This window comes from Lutra lutra, chromosome 9 (assembly GCF_902655055.1).
Source record: "Lutra lutra chromosome 9, mLutLut1.2, whole genome shotgun sequence".
Taxonomy (NCBI): Eukaryota; Metazoa; Chordata; class Mammalia; order Carnivora; family Mustelidae; genus Lutra; species Lutra lutra.
The window spans coordinates 116022126-116046244 of NC_062286.1; the positions used below are offsets into that span (position 1 = coordinate 116022126).

The 24119-nt window shown below is 50.4% G+C and overlaps 1 protein-coding gene across 3 annotated transcripts; it reads left to right on the forward strand.

The window, feature by feature from the left end:
* The first annotated feature begins 1825 nt into the window (after positions 1-1825).
* On the forward strand, positions 1826-23762 carry FKBP1A (FKBP prolyl isomerase 1A). 3 transcript variants are annotated; one of them, XM_047745091.1, is made up of 5 exons: positions 1826-2028; positions 2129-2176; positions 17484-17596; positions 20604-20773; positions 22643-23762. In XM_047745091.1, exons 1-4 carry the CDS (start codon positions 1992-1994, stop codon positions 20730-20732), a joined length of 327 nt encoding a protein of 108 aa, XP_047601047.1. In that variant the 5' UTR covers positions 1826-1991; the 3' UTR covers positions 20733-20773; positions 22643-23762. The 3 variants fall into 3 exon arrangements, with proteins under 3 accessions (XP_047601047.1, XP_047601048.1, XP_047601046.1); XM_047745090.1 differs by having other exon boundaries at positions 1832-2028; positions 20604-20768; XM_047745092.1 differs by lacking the exon at positions 2129-2176 and having other exon boundaries at positions 1829-2028; positions 20604-20768.
* Positions 23763-24119: the final 357 nt, after the last annotated feature.

The following is a 24119-nucleotide window of genomic DNA, read 5'->3' on the forward strand; positions in this document are numbered from 1 at the left end:
TGAGATCAAGACCTGAGCTGAGATCAAGAGTTGGTGCTTAACCAACTGAACCACCCAGGCGCCCCATTTTTGTCTCTTAATATACATTCTTCCCTATGTAGTAGCCAATGAGGTGTGAGGGAACAGATGCATGCAACTTCTAGATCATGTATTTACAGGAGGGAGACATTGCCTTCATTCCATTTTTTTCCCCCTTGCCACTGGTTGGGACGTAAACATTCTGTAGAGAAACCTGGGTCATGCATCGGGGAGTAGGATCCTAGGGATGGAGAGGCACAAGTAGGAGGATCAGCCTGTGAAGCTGAACTGCCTGCCTCTGGACTGTTAGAAGAGAGAGGCAACAATTTTGGTCTCCTTTCAGGCACTGTTACTTTGGTTTCTGTTAAAGCCCATATCCAAAATAATACAAAAATTATCAAAGCTATCACAAACGTCCTGAGATTCTTCTTAAAAAGGGGGGGGGGGGCGCCTGGGTGGCTCAGTGGGATAGAGCCTCTACCTTCGGCTCAGGTCATGATCCCAGGGTCCTGGGATTGAGCCCCCCCGCATCGGGCTCTCTGCTCAGCAGGGAGCCTGCTTCCCTTCCTCTCTCTCTCTGCCTGCCTCTCTGCCTACTTGTGGTCTCTGTCTGTCAAATAAATAAATTTTTAAAAATCTAAAAAAAAAAAAGATTTTAGTTATTTGTCAGAGAGAGAGAGAGAGAGACATAGCACATAAGCAGGGGGAGTGGCAGGCAGAGAACTGATGCAGGACTGGATCCAATGACAGAGGGATCATGGCTAGAGCCAAAGGCAGATGCTTAACCGACTGAGCCACCCAGGCATCCCTCTTCCTGAGATTCTAGGGAAGGGGACACAAATGATGGGAAGTGTCCAAGAACTTTGAGGTCATGTTTAAAATATCTCAGGAGCACGTACATGAAGACCCAGAGATGGATTATACAGATCTGCCGCCTTCCCACCCTGTGTGGTGTCACGATGTTCCCTGGGGCCACAGTGCCTTTGCATGTTCCTTCTTTCCCAGCAAACACACAGTGGGTCAATTCCTTCAGACCTTGGCTAAACCTGGCTACCTCACGGAAGGTACACAGACACACACACAGACCCCAGACTAAGTGAGCCATCTCTGTTGTACGTGCTTCGGAGCATAACTCCATGGATCAACGACAGCACGACAGCACGAACAAATTTGAAACTTTACATTGATCTCTGACAATTTGATGGTCTCTCCCTCACCAGACTCTTAAGTTCTGCGAGGTCAGAGATCGAATCTGTCTCCTTCAACTGTTGCTTCCCCAGCGCCTAGTGCACCGCATACTGTAGGCGTTTGTTAAGAACCTAAGGATGTAAGCAACGAATGAATGAATGAGTGAATGAATGAATGAGTGAAATTCCGACAGTGTAAATAGTGTAAATACCGACAGTGTAAATACCGACTCCTCTTCCCACGAAGAAAAGCAAAGCTCAGAATCGTGAGCCATGCGGTGCACGCTAACGTGAGTGCACAGAGGCGCCGACCTCCCACAACCCTGCTGTTTACGCAAGCGTGTACTTCAAAGTGGGAACCTGCTCAAAGTCACCTAGCCGGTAAGCGGCCGGCCCCCACTCATTAATCCCATTTCCCAGATGCGGAAACCTGGGGAGAGGGAGGCCCATCAGGCGGGGAGCATGGGAAGGGAAAGGTGGGGGGAAACCAGGACCGCCCTCCAAACGCCTGCATCCGGAGGCCTCCCGGCCGCCGGGCTTCCGGTCCCCCAGCCCGCCGACCGGGCTGCGGGGACGTGCGCGCCGTGTGGGGCGCGCACGCAGGGCGGGGCGTGCGGGGGCGCGCGCGTGCGCAGGCGAGGCGCCGAGGGCCGAGGCAGAGTCGGGGAAGCGCTGCCAGGTCCTCTGTGGGTCCACGCCGCCCGCCGTGCAGCCCGCCCGCTCGCGCGCCCAGCGTCCCCTGCCGCCGCCACCTCCGTCTCCGCCGCCGCCTCCGTCTCCGCCGCCATGGGAGTGCAGGTGGAGACCATCTCACCCGGAGACGGTGAGTAGGCGCGCTCGGCGGGCCCGGAGTGCCCCTGCCGCCGCGCGCATCCGCTCACCGCTCCCGTCTGTCTGTCTGTCTGTCCTGTCTGTCTCCTTAGGGCGCACCTTCCCGAAGCGCGGCCAGACCTGCGTGGTGCACTACACGGGTGAGTCGGCGGGCTCGCGGGGTGGGAGGTCTCGGCTCGGGGCGGCTGGCCACGGCGGCCTTGGGGGCAAAGGCCCGGGGCGTGGTGGCGGCGGCGGGGCCCGCGTGGCCCAAGGCGGAGGCCTGGGCGGTGGCAGCGCCCCGGAGGGGACGACCTCTGGCCTGCCGGACCCGGGACGGCCTGAGCCGGCGCTTTCGCGCTTTCGGAGCAGTCCTGTGCCCACTGCACAGATGGGGAAACTGAGGCTTTGGGGAGGTGAAGTTGCTGGCGCAAGGTCACATGCTCCAGAACGGGCAGCGCCCTGGCCAGGGACCATGAGAAAGGATTTGTACCATTTCTGTGCCCCGAGTGACACCCTGCCTATCCTTCCGGCTCTCCCTTGGATGGAGATAAGAAGGGCGAAGTAATTTCCACTCTTTGGAGCTGCTTCTTTCGAAGTCGAGATTCGTACCTCCGCCGCGGCTGGAGAAACGCCCGGGTTCCTAAGGCGCTGCTTTGGCTCAGCCTGGCCTTGGAGGAGCTAGATCCGCACGGTCTCCTTCCTCTTCTGACTTTTGAGCTACTTAGAAATCCAAGCCTCAGTGGCGGTGACGGCCCAGGCTGACTGAACGTGTAATTTAGCCTCCCCTGCCCACAACTAGGCTTTCTCCCGCCCATTTTAAAGAGAAAGAAACTGAGGCTCAGTTAGAGTAACAAACAGTAATGTAAACCAAAGGAGCCTGTAGACCTTCAGCCAGAATTAGACTTTGCCGGAATTCAGACTTCAGAGTGGATGCCTTGAGACCATCTTTTACTCCATGCCCTTACAAGGTCCTCCTGGGTTGTATTGGGGAGGAGGGGGGAGGTGGAGGCTGAGCAGGCGGAGACTCCGTGGCTGTGGGCTGGAGGTGGGGGGGGGTGGTGATTGGTGTAGCCACAGTTGTTGATATGAATAACCTTCCCTCCCCCTCCTCCTTCCCCTTTCTCCCCCTTCCCACCCTTTCCTCTGTTCCTCCTCCCCCTTCCTCTGTTTCTTCTCCTTCCCTCCCTTTTCCTCTTTCTCCTCCTCCTCCTCCTCCTGGGTAGTAAGCTGTGAGCAGTTAGGACCAGGCTGCTGAGGGATAAGCTCCTACCCTTCTCTCCCAGATTATGGGGGGGAGCCCTCTGTTAAGGGAAATGACTTTCATAGGGAAGGAAGGGAATGACACCTAACATCTCCCTTCCCATGCCCTTTTACTTATTTGGCTGTATTATTTCTCTGGCTCTTCTCCAGGGGCAGAAATGGGGGCAGGGGGTAGAGGGAGTTAAGGACTAGAACCTTTTAAAAGGCTACCCGAGGAGGAAGTATTGAAACCCATCTTCTTAGGGAACTTTCTCATGCCTGTGAGATGAAACTGGAAAGTGCTTTTGACATTTTAAATGGCTCTCTTTGTAGGCCATGGTCAGCACCTGAGCCTAGGAGCTCTAATGGAGGAAATCTTGTCAGTTTGGTTGCTTTTGATCAGTGGGATGAAAAGAGTAAGCGTTGCCTTTTACAGTGCTGGGGTGAGTGGGCAGTTCTTTTAGTTCCCACAGCCACTTGGGGCAGACACTGGGACACGGGTGAGGAGGTGACTTCTCCCACCCCCATTTGATAAGTAGCCACATGAGGATAATTGGTTATATCTTTCTCACTCCTGAGTCTGTGCCCCTCATCCTTGGCTTGCCCATCTAATGGTGCTGACGGCAGGATTGGATCCATAGCCTGAACCATGTTTCACTGTGCTTTTTGGTGAAACGTCCCCACACAGCATGTCTGGAGCCTTTCCTAAGAGAACAGCTGGTCGTGGGACCCAGAACACCATCAGGGCTCCCAGTGCCTCTTCAAGTCTGTGTTTTCCTTGAGGGTGGCACCCACCCACACGCTCCCAGAACAGCAGCAGGACCCTGGCATGCATTGGGACAAAAGCTTTCTTTTTCATTTCATTTTTGATAAGCTCTACAAAGGCGCCTCAGTGAGAAGCCAGCTCTGCCTCTTGCTCACAGAATAGGCTGTTCTTGGGCAGGCGGCTTTGTTCCTGCGGGTCTTTGCCACCAGCCTCCCAGGAAGAACCTGTTTGAGACCTGTGGGGGCGTGAGAGGAATGGGTAGGCGCTTTGAGATTTCATCTGTAGCAGCAAAGGCTTTCAAGCCCGTGGGAACAGAATTCATCTTGGGGCAACATGACGGGGGTGGGGGAGCACCAGAAGGACTTGAGGGTCTTCAACGGCCGGAAGCCCACTGGGCCTCAAGAACAAGAAGACATTCTCATAACGCTCCTAGTTTTCATCCCTGTTTTTCTCTGCCTGGCTGTGTCAGTATTCCCTTGTCAGACTTCTTTCTCTCTGCCTTTTCCCAAGTGGTAGATGTTGGAAGTCCCCTGCGTGCCCTTCCACCCCCATGCCCGGTTTCTCACATTGCTTGGCCGTGTGACTCCAGTGATTACAATTCCTAGAAGGGAGAATCTGACTGACCCAGGTTTGGGTCAAACAGTGTTGATCCGGCCTGCTCTGGCCTGCTGTCCACTGCTGCTGATTCCCGGGGCAGGTCCAAAGAAACAACAGTGGAAGGAAGGTAGCCAAAGTCCCCTCTCAGCCGCCGGAGGTGGGCATAGCACAGGCCGACTTTCACCACATGGACCTTTTAAGTGCTGCTGGTGGCTGCCGGTCATAGCCTTGAGGCCACTCTCAAGGCTCCCTCTGGTGCCTTCTGTGGCCTCTAGCAGAGCACATCACGCACATGGCCTCAGAGAAAGGCCTGCCTCACCTCTCTGTGGTGCCAGAAGGGAAAGCGAAAACTTTTGCTGTCCCCAGCCAAGGACCTCCTAGTAGCATGACAGGCACTGAGGTGGGAGGAAGGAGGTGGAGGGATAGCCTGCCAAGTATGTGCCTTGAGGATCAAGTGGATTTCCACAGCTCCTTCCTGGCCTCCGGTAGCTCCGTCATTGTTATTGTCAAGCTTGTCCCGACACACAGCTAGGCTTATGTCCCTTTTGCTCCTGTCAGCAGGCCACATGCCTGCCATTGTCAGAGCAACCTCAAGTGGATTGAAGGAATTCTTTTTTTATCCTCTTAAAAGATAGTTGACATTTCGCCCTTGGGATTGGGTTTAAGTTGTCAGTAGCCTGGCTTCTAAATGAGAAAAAACCAGGCGTCCCTCAGCCTCACCTCCTCAGAGGGTTCCCTTGGAGGGCAGCTGAGGGGGCCATTCTTCTGCAGCCCCGTCTCCAACCCCTTGCGTTTCTTTCACTTCTCTGTCCCCTCCCCTCTCGGCTTTATTCCACGCACCCCGCTGCTGCGCATTTCTTGGCTGATCCGGTGTTGGGAGGAGGCTCACGCCCAGCAGAGGCTCCTCAGGCGGGTCTGGTCCCACCCCCACGCCACGGTGTCTTCAGTCAGACTGGCTGTCCTGTTCCTTTTCCTTCCCGCAGCAGGTGTTTATGGAGCAGCAGCAGCGAGCCAGGCACGGGGGCCATGGCCAGCGAACTACAGAGGCAAAGGCTAGATCTGGCGGGGCTTCCCTGGGGTGACGAGGCTGCTGGCTCTCAGGTGTGTCAGGTGGCGAGAAGCCCTGGGGAGAGGTGAAAGCAGAGTGCAGGCCTGCGGAGGGGGTGCTGCTTTTGAGAGGGTGGTTGGCAAAGGCCTCTGACAAAGTGGCATTTTAAGTGGCACACACTAGCAGTGTGCTGCCCAGGGGAAGAGTCTTCCAGATGGAGGGCCTGAGGCTGGGGCATGCTTGCTGTGCTTGGGGAACAGCAAGGAGACCAGGGTGGCTGGACTGGATGTTGGGAGAGGAAAGCGGTGGGAGAAGGGGGTGATGGTGGGGCCTTGCAGATTGCTGGAAGAGCATCGGCTTTCTCTCTGAGTGAGGCAGCAGCCGTTAGAGGGTCAGGAGCTGACTTGCGTTTTCACAGGCCCCCTCCCTTCTGGCTGCTGTGTGATCATGGAACTTTTGAGGGCAGGGTGAGAAACAGGGTTCTGGTTGTATCCTGGGTGTGCGGTGTGCCAGCCTGGCCAGGAGGGAACAGGTGGGGTTAGGTGGACAGTGAACCCCAAAGGGGATGTGAGGTTCTTTGCTGGGTTTCAGATCTTGCCTCTGCCATGTAACAGATCAGGAGAGCTTGGGCAAATTGTTGCACTTGTCTCAGCTTCCGTGTGCCATCCTCAAATGGGAGTAACCGCCTTCTAGGGGCGAGTACGTTCACGGGGCTGCTTGTGCCTGAGGCACGGGGTGATGTGTCCCTGCCGGTCCTTTGGCCAGCCGGCATCACCTGGGATGCCTAGAGTGGGAGAGAGGTGTCAGCACTCAGCTCCTGGAGTGGCCCAGGCTGACGCAGGACAGGGTTGGGGCCAAGCCCCAGCCTCCATTCCTTCACCCGTAGGGAAATAGACACTGATAAGAGACACGTCTGAGTGAAGGTTCATGTTCAAACAGGCCTGCACGTTACCTACAGAATAAAACATACTGGCTAAGAAAGTTGCAGCTGATATGCTAATTGTACCTACCGAGGGAGGTAGTTAGCATTTGTTTCCCTTTTCTTGTTTCTTAGTGGGCACAAGAGAGCCTGGCTGTGTAAGTCGAGGTGCCGGTCCTTTTTTTTTTTTAGTTGAAGCATCGCTGACGTGCATTTCATTGGTTTCAGGTGTACAGCACAGCGACTGAGCAAGTCTGTGCTTTACACTGGGTCCCCCGCTGGCAGCGCTGCCGTCCGGCGGCGTCCATTCTTTTCTCCTCAAGCTTCCTGAACAAAATGGGGTTCTAACATTTTGGAAATAGATTTTGCTGTGGAAGCATTCTTTTCTCTCCTCTGGGGTTGTGATCAGCAGCATACGCAGTCACGCAGGTGTCCTGTTCTCTCCTTGCACAGGTGAGAGCGGAAGGCTCGCTTGAGCGAACTGAAGACCCCATAGCATGTTTGTATGTGTGACTCTTACTTGTGAACTTTTCAGATGTAGAGAAAAATAAAAATCAATACCCCTGTACCCACGACCTGGATTCTCTGATGTATGGCGTTTCATCCTGTTGGGCGTTTCTGTCTTCTCACAGAGGGGACACACGTGTGCGCACAGTCTCTGGGTTGTTCATAAGTCAGTCCAGCTGCAGATGGCTGGACGCGTACCTCTGAACACTCGAGCGTGCTCTGAGAAGGAGAGTATCCTCCTTACCCTCCTACTGGTCCATCTAAGAAAACTTGAAATGATTTAATAGTAGCTAAAGCCAAATTCATCTTGAAACCACCCCAGATGTCGTTAAAGTGTTTATTTTTTTGTAGCCAGAATTCTTTCAAGGTTTACTCATTGCAGTTGGATATTGTGTCTGGTATCAACCTAGCAGAATCCTCACACTGGTTTTCTTTCTTAATGACCCTGGGTGTTCAAAGAGAGCGGGCTTGTTACCATCTGAATGTCCACTGTCTGTCCCCTGATCTGTCCCCTGGTTTGTCCCATGGTTTGCTCCCAGTGTTGTGGGACTCCCTCCCGTGCCTGGGGACGGCTTCCATGCTTCATGTGATGCCCAGCACGCTGTGCTGAACACCCCTGTTTGGATCTTTTCTGTAAAGGCGCCTTTTCCCCTTTGCAGGAAGCTGGCCATTTCTGGGGTTCTTGGGCCTTCTCCGTGTGCCTGATCCTCATCTACCTTCCACCTCTGGCGTTGACACTGCTGATCATTCTTGCCGGAAGACACCATTTCATTGGCATTTACAGACCGGCAGTTTTAAAATTCCTTTATACCTTCTACATTTATCAGCTGCTGTTCTGTAAAATAGGGTAAAAGCTTAATTCTTTTCCTTCAATTATCAGATGTTAAAGTGAGAAATCTGTTTTGTCATCTTCCCCAGTGGTGACAAATGGCTTTCCCCACCCCCATCAACTTGTTTGTTTTTTGTTGTTAGTATGTTGGGGACTTATAAATTCCCTCAGGGCTTAAAATAACTGATATTCCTTATTCTTTCTAATACTCACATTGTCCCAGATTTGGCCAGTAGGAGCCCCTTTGGGCTGCCTCCAGTACCTTTTTGATAGGCTCCCTTATTCCTTAATCAGTTCCTTGGTTCCCCTACTGTGGTCCTGGCCTCAGTCGTCTCTCCAGAAAGCTCTGGTTCCTTTCAGTGGGTCTCATGGACTTTTTAAAATTTTTCATTAATAGCTTTATTGGATATAATTTATATACCATAAAATTTACCCATTCATCCAGAGGCTTTTTAACTTGAATGTTTTTGGTGGTTAAAAACTGATTTTGTGGGACGCCTGGCGGTAGAGGATACGACTCTTCATGTTGGTGTAGTGGTAAGCCCCATGTTGGGTGTGGAGACCTACTTAAAAACAAACTGGTTTTATGAAGTGCTGATGGGTTCATTGTAGCTGTAAACTAGGGATCACCTGTCTGCCTTGGGATTTTCTCCAAAAATAATATTGTCAACTGCTATTCCCCTGGAAAAGGCCAGGGGTATTTTGGATAACTTAGGCGTGTACCATCCAGTTCTCCCTTTGGTGCTCATGGTGATGTTTGTGTTTTATTTCTTTTTTCCTCTCCTGTTCTTTTACCTACTGAAGAACTCAGCTGAGTCCTTGTATTCCTTCCCCAGCTCCCTTTAACTTTGTCATGAGGAGGAGGAGGAGGAGGATGGGGTGGGGGATAATCCACTCCTGGGTGCTGCCTGCTCTGCTCTCACTGCCTTTACTCTTCCCCTCCCAGGAGGTTGCTCTCTGGCCCTGTGCGGAGCAGCTCCCACAGGGCCACCGCTCCCTGCCACAGGCAGGCTCTTCTCTCTCACAGCATCCAGGGCGCCCCTCATTGAGTGTCCCCTGACTGGCCCTTGACTAAAGTGATTCTTCAGACATGCTCACAGCGCATGCCTCTGATTGTCCAGCAGAGTGCCCGTCCCTTTCCTTTGTGGCCTTCCTTGCAGTCAGGCTGTGGACGACTGGTTGTCTCTACTCTTTCCCCAGCAGACTGCAGGCCTCCGGAGACCAGACTCACACTGGTGGTGGTCTCCAGGATCTCTGCCCCCCGCATCAGTGCCTGGCATGGAGTCACTCAGGACTCTAGCAGAGGTGAACAAAGCCCACATTCATGTTATATTTGGTATAATATTTCTGTTTCGTTTTAAGTTAGAATAAGAATGAGAATTTTTATGTTTTGGACTTTGCCCCCATCACTGTGGATTTATAATATTACGTCTACTTCCTCTCACACCTACTACACACACAGGCCAGCATACCAAGCCCTTCCCTCAGTCATTCAACAGATGTGTTAGGAACTGGGGAAAGCCTTGGCCTTGCCCTTGAGGTGCTTACCTTAAGGGAGTGCCTTCCCCTGTGCCTGCTTTTACAAGACAGGTGCCTTGAGCAGCCCACACCTGGGGTAGAAGTGCCACATGGTCTTGGACGTGTATGCCTCAGGCTGGGGAGGAAAGAGCTGGCTAAGTGTGTGCAAAGGCCCGGAGGGGGAAAGGGTACCTTTGGTTTTTCTGCAAGTCCTTATTGACCATCTTGTGCAAGGCACTGTTCTGAGCACCAAGAGTATAGGAATGAAGAAGACATATCACAGTCCCTGTCCTCACAGATCTTACACTGTAGTTGGAAAGACAGATAACAGATAGATTAATAAGCAAAAATATATTGTACATAAGCTAGTAAGTGCAAAGGAGGGGGCAGGAGAAGTCTGAGATTTTAGATGGACCTCAATGAGAAACTAATACTTAAGATAAGACATGAAGGAGGTAAGGGAGTAATCCACGTGGCTCTACCGTAAGAGCATTTAGGCAGAGGGACCAATAGGGACAAAAGCCCTGTGGTGGGAGTAACTCTACCGGTGTCTACAGAGAACAGAAGGAAACCGTGTTCTTGGAGTGGAAAGTGTGAGAGTAATCAGGGATGAAGTCAGCGGCATGCCAGTGTGGGGTGGCAGCCTCTCCAGGGCTTCTAGGCCATTTTTAGGACTTTGGATTCTATTCTGAGTAAGATAGGGGGTCATGGGAGGGTCTGAAGCAGAGGGGAGTAATAGGGTCTGACTTGTATTTTAGAAGAATGTCCTTCTAGCTGCTGTGCCAAGTTTAAACTGTAAGAGAAAGAGGGCAGAAGCAGGACCACCAGGGAGGGGATTACTATAATCATCTGGAGCCAAGCCCCAGAACTCATGCTTTTACCCATTATACCTGATGGCTTCCCGCCTCTGCATTTTCTGGAAAACAGGAAAAAAGAAAAGCGAAAGATCATGCATATTTCTACCATTACCACATAGCCACTATTAAGTATTGTTTTCCTCTGTGGGTCTCCCTCCCTGCCCCACCCCAACCCCATGACGTATAATGTGGCTGTCCTTTTATTTGTATTGTGATAAAGTGGGAAATGGCAAGGTATGCCCACAAGGTCATGCATTCTGGTTTGTGTTCTGGGATCCCATGCGTTCTTACCCTCATGGGACATCCTTTGAAAATGCACTTTTGGTCACAGAATCGAAAAAGATTTAGCAAAAGGTTAGGAGCATTTCCAGGTAAGAGGTGGGCTATGTTCTTGCACTCGGTTTGTGAGATGAGGAGAAAGAAGTGGGCTCCCTCTTTGGGTAGGCACTTGACCTCTGGTCATACCACGTGCATGGGGTTCTCAGAACTCCCAATTGAGGAAGGTTGCCCAGGGAATGCAACCACAGAGGCCAGGAAATGGAGCATAGACATAAGCTTTGGATATGTATGTCTTAGCTCCCGCAGGGTGGAAAATCTCTTTCCAGGTCATCATGACGGGGACAAATGGATAGCTGATCATAAAAGTGATATGGCTTCTCTAAACATTTTATTTCATTTTATTTCAAATCCAAACATGAATCACTTGCTAAAGGCCATGTCTTTCTTGTAGGATGGCTCTTCTCGTAGCGTTTCCTATCAGAGTTCTTGCAAAAATCTAATTTTATATTATTTTAAAGTCAAGACGGTAAGGACTATTATGAGGTCATATCGGTGCCAAACCATTCTGGGTTTTTTTTTTTGTTTTTTTTTTTTTTTTTAGGATTTACTTACTTACTTATTTATTTATTTATTTTAGAGACCGCGGAGGGTGGGGCAGAGGGGGAGAGAGAGAAAAATCCTCAAGTAGATGAGAAGCCCAGCGTGGGGCTCAGTCCCAGGACTCTAAGACCATGACCTGAGCCGAAATCAAGTCAGACTCTCAACCAGCAGAGCCACCCGGGTGCCCCAAAAAAGATTTCTTTCTTCAAACATACATTAGTCTCATTGACACACATTTATTCATTAGCAGTATTTTTTGTGACTTGCCTTTGTTGAGTCTTTCCAAAGGGCCAGCTAGGACCACTCTTTTCTCTGTTTACACTCCTACTTCATTCCTTTGCATACTATTTCTGTTTCTTTTTTTTTTTTTTAAAGATTTTATTCATTTCATTTGACAGAGATCACAAGTAGGCAGAAGAGAGGCAGGCAGAGAGAGAGGAGGAAGCAGGCTCCCTGCCGAGCAGAGAGCCCGATGCGGGGCTCGATCCCAGGACCCTGGGATCATGACCTGAGCCGAAAGCAGAGGCTTTAACCCACTGAGCCACCCAGGCGCCCACTATTTCTGTTTCTGTACTCAGTAAGTATAACTGACATAAATGAGTCTGAGAGTAAACATAGCTGACCAGCCCTTGGTAAGGATACAATGCACACGGGCAAGAAGAATCCGGGTACTGGAGACAGGACTGAAGGCTCATTTGCTGGGCTGGAGCTGTGCAGGCTGTGGTTTGTAGGAGTCTTTGGCGAGGCAGTTGGGTGAAAGGTTGAGGGAGCTTCTGTATGTGATAAGGAGGAAGGGAAACAGCCCGGCCTGGGTCACTATGCCCATTTGCACCTGGGTCAGCACATCCATTTGGGAGTATTCCAAGTGGCTTAAAGTGTAAATCTTTAGAAAGATCGGGGACTTTCACTTTGGTTCCCCCTCCTCCATTCAATCATTGTACTTAAGAAAATACCTGTTGAGTGGAAAGCAGAAGTCCTTTCTCCTCCTTTCAGCTGTAAATAGCAAAAGCTTTGGCAAGTTTAGAGTGTGGGATGTTCTGTTTTGTTGTTGTCATTGTTGGATTTAGGTTTGGGCTTTTTGTCTTTAAGATTCTTGGTAGCTTGAACCCTGTAAAATGCTGCTTGTGAAAACCACCTGCAGAGATTCCATCAGCAACTGAAAACCACAGCGTGAGTCAGAAACTGTGAGTCAGAAACTGGAGGTGCCACAGATGCAGGTGTGAAGCCCTCAGGACAGGTCCATCTGTGGTCTCCCTCCCTACGCTGGAGAGGGAACGGGGCTCTCTGCCTTCCATGATGCGCTGTTGCATTCTTAGTGAAATCATAACCCCGTGGTCCTCTTCAGTCTCCAGAACCTGCCTTTGGGTCTTCACCACTACTTCTGTGACTTGGACCAAGTACCAGGAGCATAGGCCATGGGTGCTTTGCTCAGCATCCCCTGGCTAGGTCTGCCTTTGCTGGTTCCTTCTGAGCGAGCAGGAAGGAGTAGGCTACTGTGGGGGAGGTGAACTTGAGATTCTTCTCCACATCTTTTTTTTTTTTTTCTCCCTCTCCGAGGATTGGAGTCTGATTCTTCCCCAGAAGAACAGCTGAATTATTGGGGAGGCAACTCAGAGGAAGGTGACATCCATGGTCTCGCCGCCAGAGGCTGCTTCACAGTCCCTCGCGCAACCATAGCTTATGGTCCTTGTGCTTTTAGCTAGAGGCCCTCAAGTTTTCACATTTTTTTCCTCACTGATTAGTCATTTAAAGGTGCTGAAAATGAAAACTGTCAGCCTGGGATTACCCCTCCGATTCTTCCTACCACACGGAAGAAGTCTAAATATGGAAGCCTCATGCTGTCCTGCTGGTTCTTACAAGTCGTGCAGGCAAAGCCCGTCTCAAAGTGGGCACGAGTGCCACCAGCACAGCGGGGGCTGGGGTTGAGGTGACTGCTGCAGGGACGCAGGACTCTGAGGCCCGCTGGACTCTGAGGCCCGCTCTCTGGCCTCAAGCTGTGTTCAGTCAGGAGAGACAAAAAAGTCATTTTCAAAATGGAGAATACAGAGCGGTCCCAGGCAGTCTGTGGGTCGTGAGGCCCAGGTTTGCGTGTGGTCAGAAATGAAATCCATCCGTGCCGCTGACAGAGGGCCACGCTGGTGATGGGTTTTGCTAAGAGTGGCCTCCGGAGCTCGGAGTGTCAGCTGTCGTGTCTGAACTGTATGAGATTACATAACTGAGATGTTGCCTTCTCTCATCAGAGCGTGCTTTCTCGAGGAAATGATGGCACTAGCTTGGCAGGTGGTTTTGCTGTTCAAGGGCTCCAGGTCTTGGCACACAGATGTCTGGAGTTGAAGTGGGAGCCGTGGCTGAGACTTGACGGGCCACCTGCTTCGCTTGCTCCCTCGCTTTACAGAGGAAGTACCTCACCGCCCACTGCCGGGTTGGCTGCAGGAGGTAAACGTGTAGGATTTTAGTGAATCTCACTTTTTTTACTTTTTTCTCTTTAAAAAAAAAAAAAAAACAAAAACCCAGTTTTGTAGAGGCATAATTGACATCCAATAGCCTGCTTATATTTAATGGTACAATTTCCTAAGTTTTGATATGTGTCTTTGCCATTCTTTGAAACCTCCTCTTTCCATCCTCCGCAACCCCTGGCCGGCTTTTCTCTCAGCAGAGTTTGTGTTTTCTAAAAGCTTGTATACGTGGAATTGTACAGTGTATAGACCTGTGTCTGGCTGCTTCTGCTCAGCATAATTATTTTGAGATTCTTAGGTCGTTCTGTGTTATCAGTAGTTCGTTCTTTCTCACTGCTGAATAGTTTCCTGTTGTATGGGTGTACTTGTTTATATGTTCACCAGCTGGCACATGTTTGGGTTGGTCCAGTTTTGGCTATTCCAAGTGAGTTTGCTGTGAACATCTCTATGTAAGTCTTTGTATGGCTGTCATTTCTCCTGGGTCTTTATCCAGGATAAATGGAACGGTCAGGTCATATGGAAGGTATTTGTTTAACCTAGGTGGCCAACCTCTTTCCCAGAGCGGCCGTTCCATTTTATAGTCCTATCAGCAGCGTGTCAGAACTCCAGTTCCTCCACACATCCTCACAGAGCGTGATATGCTCAGTCTTTTCAGTTGTACTCATTCTAGTAAGTAGTGGTCGTATCGCCTAGTGGTTTCATACACGTTTTTATCATGACTAGTCCTGTCGAGCGTCTTCTCGTCGTGTGCTTACTTGCCACTTGGCTATTTTTTTCAGTGAAGTATCTGTTCACATCTCTTGCCCTTTTTAAATTAAGCTATTTGTTTCCTTGTTGTTGAGTTTTGCGAGCTCTTCCTGTATTCTGGACACAAATTCTTTATCAGATAGGTGCTTTTGCAAAGATTTTCTCCCAGTCTATGGCCCGAGTTTTCATTCTCTTAAAAGTATCTTTCAAAGTGCTGAAGTTGTTAGCTTTGATAAAGTTCAGTTGATCCTTTTACGGATTGTGCTTTCTTGCCTCATATCGGAGAAGTCTTTGCCTGACCCACAGTCACAGACATTATTTCCCTGTGTTTTCTTCTAGAAGTTTTATAGGTTTATGTTTATGTTTAGGTCTGTTACCTGCTTTGGGTTGGTATTTGATGATGATGCGAAGTGCAGGTCCAAGGTTCTACTTTTGGCCTGTGGGTATCCAGTTGTTGCAGCCCAGTGTAGTTGTCATGTCTGCACGTTTGGTCTGACTCTTTCTGTCCTTCCCTCTCTGTCAGTTTCAGGGTGGTTTCAGTTGATTGATTAGTCTCCTCATTTTGGGTCGTGTTTTCCCTCCTGTTTGCATGCTTGGTAATTTTGGGTGCTTGACATTGTGAATTTTACCTTTTGGGGTGCTGGATATTTTTATTCCTATAAATCTTCTTGAGCTTTGTAATTGGAAGCACATAAGTTACTTGGAAACAGTTTGATCCTTTTGGGTCTTTTATGATTTGTTAGGTGGGTCTGGAGCAGTGTTTAGTTTGGGGCTGATTAGTCCCCACTGCTGAGATGAGATCTTCTGGGTGTCCTACCCAGTGCCTCATAAACCAGGATTTTCTCCAGTCTGCCTGGTTGGAGCAGTCATTGATCCCAGCTCTGTTTAAGCACTGGGTACTGTTCTAATTTTGGATAGTTCTTTTCCTGGCCTTAAGTAGTTTCCTCAGACACATGTGCTGATTAGTATTCTGTTAAATAGAGGGACCTTCTGCACATCTCCGGGGATTTCACTCTACACCTCTGTCCTTCCTGGTTTGTGTCCTTTGGACTCCAGATCCCTTGAGCTCCATCCAGGTCCCTCTCCCTGAAAACGCCCAAGGGTGTAAGCTGGGCGGTCCTCAGGCTGGCCTTGTTAGTTTCCCCTCAGGGATCGCTCTCCTTTACTGCTGTGACCAATGTCTCAGAAACCATGTTGTAGCTGTGGTGGGTGTTGCTTCTCTGTCTCTTCACTCTCTTTTTATGGAAGGGTTTTTGTTTTGTGTTTTATTTGGTGCTTTTTTGTTTTTTTGTTTTGCCAGAGCCAGGCCCCACTATGCACTGACTCTGACCTTGGGCAGGTTAACTAAGCCTTGGAATTGGTTTCCTTATTTTTGTTTTAAGCAGGCTTGGGTGCGTGGCTGGAAGGGCTTTCTGCCTGGTCAGAGAAAGGATTCTCAGACTCCGGACTGCTCATGGCCTACTCTCACCCTTAATGCAGGGTTCGAGAAGGTCAGGTTCAGTGTAGGCAGTAGAGCTCGTAGGGGAGGGACTACTGTGAGAGTTGTGGAGGGCGGATACCTGTTTTTCTCCCAGCTGCTCGTTTATAGAAAACTACTCAGGTGTTGCCATTTGTCATTTCTTTTATCAGGTCATGATTGTATTCGGGTAAAGAGATGAGCTCCATGTACACTGGCCAGCTTACTAGTTGTGGGGCACCAGTTCCTGGCTCTGCACTGACTTGGCAGGGGTGGATCCCCGCCCTCCTGGCTACCTCTCAGGCCTCGGCCCCCAGCTCCAGACTTCAGGCGGCGTCAGCACCCACTCTGCTCAGGACATCTGTCTGCCTTCCTGTTCTGTTAGGATAGCAGTTCCCGTCCCCGCCACTGCCCATTTCCTATTTTGTCAAAGTTCAGCTCTTCTGGCGGCTCTGATAAAGCTCTCAGTTGATCTATGCTTCCCCATCCCACTTGCAAGTTTGACGTTGTTTTTCACATTAGGGTTTATGTTAGGATTTCCCTCCTGCTCTAAAAACATCCGAACACAACAGAATTCTGTGTTTTGCTGGGTCTTCCGAGTGATACTTAGAACCATCGTGGGCTCTCATCCTCCGCCTCCAGGGAAATCTGCTTTGTGTTAGTTGTAGGTGGACACCTGGCTTACCCCTTCCAGTGTGGGACGGTGGTTTGACAGTTCAGGACCTCAGTGACGGCTGTGACTGGCTGACTCTGGCTTCCAGAGAAGCCACCACAACAATCCTTTTTCAGCGAGGAGTGGCAGGAATCTGTTCTCTCGTGGCACTCACCGTCTGGTATCTCCATCTCTGGAAGTCCCCCTTTCAGTAGAGGCTGCCCCTGTGCTTTGTCTGGCTCCTGGGACACTGGAGAAGTTGGACGAACATGGCTTTTGGATTTATAGTCTGGCTTCACTACTCGGCAGGTTGCTTCACTTCCCTCTGCCTCACTTCCTTCTGTGAAATGGGGACGGTGCTGGGGGAGGACTGAGTAGGTTCATGTATGGAAAGTCCCTGACTCTGAGTGGCAGCCCGGCCCACAGTTCTGCTGGAGTTGTTGGGAGTTCCCCGCGGAGAGACTTTCAGTATCTTTTCTGTTGTCCCTTCCCTGATTCTCTGATACCAGCTGGCATCCGAACGTCCAAACCGTTCAGTTCAGTTCTGACACTCCCCACGTTTCTGTAAAAGGGGATGGGTGAACTGAGGAGGGCCTGTTGCTTCTGGGCCGCGTGTGACTACCAGCCGCTGCGTGTGCCTAAAGGGCCCACAGTTGTTCTTGGCCTGGGACCGTGCTGGAAATCGACGTCGGGAGCGTGCGCACTTGCCCATTCTCACACCAGGGTCGACAGCTGCCCGCCTCTGGTGGTCAGCCTGCTGCCTGGAGTCGGGCAGAACACTCACAGCCCCGGGGTAGAGGGACTATCCCGCTCTGTGGAGGGCCACTGAGGACACAGGAAATCCTCCCTGGACGCCGCACTTCCTCCTCAGGCCTCCGGCAGCCCTGCTAGGCCCTTCAGCGCCAGCATCCGGGATGGGCGCTCTGCTGCCGGCTTCTGACTCACCTCACGTCATCACTCCTTGTTGCTCATGTTACAACTGCCCTTTTTCACAGGGATGCTTGAAGATGGAAAGAAATTTGATTCCTCCCGGGACAGAAACAAGCCCTTTAAGTTTATGCTAGGCAAGCAGGAGGTGATCCGAGGCTGGGAAGAAGGGGTTGCCCAGGTATGCTCTCATTTGTTTGTTTTCTTTCCTGGTGTCTGCCTTTTAAATGATGCTTGTGGGTAGGACGTTCATTCAGTTCAGAAACAAACAAAATAAAAGGTGCGAGTGGAAATTTTCACTTCCATCTCACCCCGTCTTGCCAGTCCCCTCACCCCCTGCAACTCATGGTATTTTTTTTTTTTTTTTGGTAGAGTTTCCTTAAGCATTCTACGAAAGCATACTTTTCCCCTTTTTTTGCTGTAGTCTCACACAGTGTTATACACTTTGCGTTTTCATTTAATCTTTCACACTTTATATATCCGGACATAAGAGGAGGACACTCTCCTCCCACACGCCCTTAGGTGGGCGTGTTTTATTTGTTTCATCGGTACAGTACCCTGTTGATGGTCAGTTCCAGTATTTTGCTATTATAAACAGTGCTGCAGTGATGAGTCTCATGTGGACTGAATTTTACATTTGTGTACGTCTTGCCACAGGCGGGTTCTCAGAAGGAGGGGTGAGCGAGTCACTAGCTATGTGCACTGTGTTTTGACATACTGTCCAGTCGCTATCCCTAGGGATGACCCCGAGCTGCCACCAGTGGGTGTGTTGTGAGGGTGTTTGTCTCCTCCCAGCCCCGCCAGCAGCGTCTTGTTCAACTTTTGGATTCAGGACAATACAGTGAGGGGAAAATGTTACCTTGATGTGGTCTTAACTTGCGTTTGTCTAATTGCTGGCCATGCTGTGTCAGACCCCTTCTGAGAGCTCATGCTCATGGAGAGAGGCATTTTGTTTGTCTTGCGTCTGTTTCCTCAGCCCTTCCTCCCCATGTGTGTAACCAGGTTTTGTTCTGCCAACACAACAGAATTCCCAGTGGACAACAGGGGACCCAGGGGTGCCAAATTCCAGTTGGGTTCCAGCCTTCCATCAAGCCCAGGAGGCTTTCTCCTGGCACCGACCAGGTTCTGGCATCCTGAGACGCGGGGCTTTAGAGTCAGCCCTGTGTGAGGGGCCATCAGTCTGTTTCCCTCCCACTGAAGAGAATTGAGGGGTAACCGAAGTAGAGAGAAAGAGGTCTGTCTTTCTCATTTCCAGAATACACATTGCTCTGCTTCCTCTAGAAACCATCACCGATTTATCTCCCAGTGACCTGCTCAACTTGCAGAAACTTTAAGCCATCCCACTCCCAAGTGTCTAGATTTCTGTTCCTGCAGGGGAGAGGGTTGGCAGTACAAGAACGAGAGGATCTTTGTGGTTCATTTCCCTTTGGAAACCTCTGTCCCCGCCTGCGTCTGGCTAGCTCTGGGTCTGTAGCCCATCCCCCACGACCGTGCCAACCATTGTCCACACCATAGCCATCTTCTGTGGCGCTTCCGACACTGGAACAATAACTGCGTTGTGTTCCAAGAGATCTGGCGGCCACCGAGATAGTGTTATCAGCCTATTTTACATCCCAGGCTTGGCGAGGCCTGACCGGGTGTTGGGGAGATGCCCAGTCTACCCCTGGACCCAGTGTGCTTGGGGGTCAGTCCCAGGCCTGTCACTTGGGAGAAGTCTGGGTGGTCTGAGACCTGCACAGAGCACCTTTGAAACTCCACAGGATATTTCTTTGAGTGAGTTAAAAGCACAGGAAGAAGGGGGTTTGTCTTGTGCCCCTTTTCCCTTCCTTTTGATATCGTTGTTGTTTTGCTCTTACGTGTTTACAGGTGCGTGGTCCTGCCACAGGTGCTGCTTGGCTTCTTTCCCCTCTGTGTCTTCGCCTTCTTTCCATGTTAGTGCACTTAAGGCTGCTGTGTTGTTTCTGGTGGCTGACCCATGGTGCAGATGGGCCTGTGAAATTGCTGGGTAAAAGGACATGACTGTTTTGAATTTCATTAGATTAAGTCATATGCTTTTAACTGCCCTACCACCCTGGTCCAGTGTGTCCTGCTTTCTGAAAGGAGATGTGGGGAGCACAGGTTCTAAGTCACATCATGTTCTGAGCATAGCCTATGGCTCCGTCTTAGCCGCTGTCTCCGGGGCCAGGTCAGGGGGCCAGGTCAGAGAGTCAGGAGCACACAGCAGGAGGCTGAGCAGAGAGTGCTGGAAGGACAGACACACAGCAGAGTGCCTGCTCACCATTCAGAAAATACATATGGAAACGTATTTATATATTTGATTAGGAAATGAAAAAGCACAAATGTATTTTTTTTTAAAAGATTTTATTTATTCGAGAGCATTAGTGGGGAAGAGAGGGAGAAGCAGACTCCCCGCTGAGCAGGGAGCCCCATATGGGGCTTGATCCCAGGACCCTGAGATCATGACATGAGCTGAAGCCGATGCCCAACCGACGGAGCCACCCAGGAGCCCCAGTACAAATGGGATTTTAAAAGTCAAGTATTTCCCTCCACCCTGGCCACTGTACTCTATTCTCCCCATGGAAAAATGCTGGAATTGTGTCCTTCCAAAGGTGTTTTCTGTTTATATAGGCCAGGTGCAAATATATAAATGTTTCCCTCTTTTTCATACAAATGGTAGCCTACTATACATGATACTTTGTAGAATCTGTCTTTTTTAAGTTTTTCTGTAGGAGCATAAGTATAAAATATGGAAAGTACAGAAGAGTAGACTACCCCAAATGCTACTTTCTGTGTATATGTTTTCTTTTAAAGCGGAGTTTTGGTCAAAGTACTCCTTTTTTAAGAGCATGGATGCCACTTAACACGTGCTCTGAGTGACAGACTGCTGAAGGCCTGAGTGGTGGCACTGGCACAGTATCAGCTGCCTGGGGTCAGGTCAGGGAGGCCTGTGCAGGAAGGTGCGTGTCATCGGGCTTGGGCTCTGCAGAGCCAGATGCAGGGATTGTGCAGCCTGCTGGCCAGCCTCCGTGTTCTGCACTGGGAGGTGCCCACCCCCAGACCAGCCACACAGTCACTGGCATGTCTGAGTCCTGGGACGCTGGCTAAAGGACACCCCAATAAGCAGCCCTGCTTCTTACAGAGACAGTTGGGGAGTGTGTCCGCTTGAGTCTTTCTTTTTATTTTCACAGATGAGTGTGGGTCAGAGAGCCAAACTGACCATCTCCCCAGACTACGCCTACGGTGCTACTGGACACCCAGGCATCATCCCGCCAAATGCCACTCTCGTCTTTGACGTGGAGCTTCTGAAACTGGAATGACAGGAGTGGCCTCCTCCATGAGCTCCCCATTCTTGGGTAAGGCAGTGAATGTGAAGGGTCTCTTCCTACCTTTGTACCTCCCATGTTACACCCAGTGCTTGGTGGGTAGCAGAACCAAAAATGCCATGGGTTTTCTTCCCCCCTACATTCTTGCTCAATTGGGTAGACTTTCAGTTTGAGTTATTAGTGTATATCTTGAATGTAAAAGTTGGTCACGCTATGGAAAGGGATGGCGTATGGTCTCCAAAAACTCATTGGGATGGGGCAGCTGATGGTAGCCGTTTAAATGAAGGATGTTTTATATTTAACTTAGAAACTAAAACGGAGTTGGGAACCAGAACTGTGGCCGAATTTATAATGGCAGCGTTTTAGTTCTTTAGAAGAAAGGCTGTTGAGGACTGCCTGCAGTGACGTAGTGCATGCAGCCCCCTCACCATGTAGAGCGAGGCCACTGCCTGAGGGGCTGTGAGAGAGGCACTGTCACCTGGGCCAGCTGCCTTGGGGCCACGCCCAGGACACTGGAGCACAGAGGCCCACTTACTGTCTGTGGCTGGAAGAGTGAGGCGGGGGGGGGGGGCGCTTGTGAAATATAGAGGTGCCCTCAGTCCTAAGAAGAGATCTGAGGGGTTGCTCAGCCTTCCTGTGTAACAGGTGAGGGACCTGAGGTCACTCGAGGTCACTTCCAGGCAGTGGCGGACTAGGACTGGAACCCCTCTCCTGCTTCCCCTTCCTGGACTTGTTTTCCGTCCTTTTACCCTCCTCTCTGGGAAGCCAAACTCAGTGGCTTAATGGCTCATAACTTTTTGTGTGGGTATCAGTATCATAAAACACATGAATGCTGCCATCTTCTTTCCACTTGGCCCCAGACCTCTAGGTTTGCCCCCCTCCTGGCCCTGGAACCAGAGGACTCACAACCAGGGGCTGGGTGAGAACGCTTTTGTTTGAAAGCTGTGACAAGTGGCCACTGGCCTGTCTCTTATAGTCTAACCTTGTGCTGCTACGGACTTCTTTAAATACAAGGGCTTTTTAAATTCTTAGCTGTTTTTTCTTTCTCTGATTTGAACCGTATATACCTGGGTCAGGTTTGATGGCCCTGGCTTCTCTGCTTGTCATTCTCACCAAGAGGGACCTCTTGACATTTTACAGAGCCTCTGTCTGCCCAAAGGTCTACACCTAGTCCAAACCCTCTTTCCTGCTTTGAGAGCTGAATCCTCTGGACATAAAACTGTTTGAAGGGAGCCTTGGAATTATGCTGATTTGGGTACAGGCATTCTGTAAATCTGATAGGATGAAGGGAGGGGAAGGCAGGGAGAGAGGGCTACAAGTCACTCTGGCCAAAGCCTCCCCCCACATCGCCAAAGAACATCTCAGAGCTTCTTGCACAGGTCTTAAGAGAAGGCCCAAGGCCAGACCTAGAAAGTCGTAGGTTTGAATAAATGAATGAAGAGCACAGACGCTTTCTAAATCTCTTCAACCTGAGGGATGTACCAACTTAGTGCCACGCACACAGAAGTCACGCAGGAAGACTGAGTTCAAAGACTGCTGATGGCCGGGCCACACCTGGGACCAGTTAACCACAACCACTGGGAGTGGGAGCCCAGCAGGACATGCTTTTAAAGCCCCCAAGTGATTCCTATGTGCAGCCACGTTGGGAGACGCGGTGATAATGGGGAACTGGACCGTCACTGCTCTCCTCAGCAAGGTAGACGGCACCTTAGCTTAAAAAAGGAGACTGCTTTGGGAAGCCAGCCCAAGCCCAGCAGGCTCTCCCCAGCTGGAACGGAGGTGGCTTGTTCCGGGTGAGACCTTGCAGCTCCCTGGACTTGGAATGGCTGACGTCCCATGCCTATCCCCAGCGTGCATACAGAGCACCGTGTTGCTGGAACTGATGGATTTTCTGTTCCCAACAGATGTGCTGCGGAGGGATGTGGCGCCCTCAGACGTGCATACGCGAACCCGGACGGAGCTTTTCCTGATGTTCCACTACACTCTTTGTCTAAACATCGACCCCGACTGAATGTGTTCTGTCACCCGGCTTTGCTCTTTCCCTTTTTCCTCGTATGTGTGTTGACCTAAACTATATGCCATAAACCTCAAGTTACTCATTTTATTTTGTTTTGTTTTGGGGTGAAGGTTCAGTTTCAATCTTTTGGATCTAGGTTTCCACTTAAGTATTAGTCAAGTATTAACAGCACAAGTAATGGGTTAACTTTAGAATAGGAATTGGTGTCGGGGTGGGGGTCAATGCAAGAATCTTTATTTTATTTTATTTTTTTTTTGGATGAAATTGTTATCTATTATATATTAAACATTCTTGCTGCTGCGCTGCAAAGCCATAGCAGATTTGAGGCGCTGTCGAGGGCCGAATTACTCTCCCAGTTGAGAGATGTCCTTGGGTTGTATTAAAAGCCCGACCTAAAACTGAAGTGGTGGCGGGGGGGAGAGTTTTTGCCTCCACTGCCCCGCCCCAGCCTCCCCTTAAACCTTCTGCCTTTTGAAAGCAAATCGTTCTCACTGCAATGTTGGACACTACAGGTATCTGTCCCCAGGCCAGCAGGGACCTCCGAAGCCTTCTTCGTGGCCTGGCTTTTATTTTATTATTTTTTTCTCTCCCCATCCTGTGGTTTTTCTAATGGATATTCAGGACTTTTGTAATCTCATAGCTGTCCAAGCTCCACTTCCCAAATTTTAAGAACTTTAATCGAAAGTTTAAATTGAAGGTGCTGTTTGTAGACACTTAACACCCGATGAAAGCCCAGCCATCATGACAAACCCTTGAGTGTTGTCTTGAGAAAATGATGCTGGTCATCACAGCTTCAGCATCTTCTGGTTTTTGATGTTCGGCTCCCCCTGCTGATAATCAGAGTTTCCTGGCTTCTCCTCCTCCCCCTCTCACCCCTTTGCTGTCCTGTGTAGTGATTTGGTGAGAGAAATTATTGCTGCCTACCCGCCTTCCCCCACCTCCCCGCACTACGTAGGAGTTTCAAGTTTTATTATTGCAATAAAAGTGCTTTATGCTGGCTTTTCTCAGCCCCGTGTGATCGTGATTACTTTCAGGTGCCCCCCCGGGGCCATTTGGTATAGGGGTGGGCTAGGGGCTGTGTCAGTGGGGATGTCGTGCCGGAGATTGCGGCTTGGCAAGCGAACTGTAGCAGGAACGTCCTTCCCTGTGAGCCCTTCTGCGGGGTCGGGGTGGGGCGGGTTTGCATCTTCTCTGGTGGAGGAGCTATCAGGCCCGCCCCCCACTCCCCATCATCAGATGTTTTTCAAATGTGCGTTCTAGGTAGAGCATTCTGCTGGGTTCTCTGGAGTTAGCAAGAAGTGGGAGATGCAACCGGCTCTCAAGAAATGAGCTGCTACCCGGTTGGAGATGTGCTGCAGCAAACT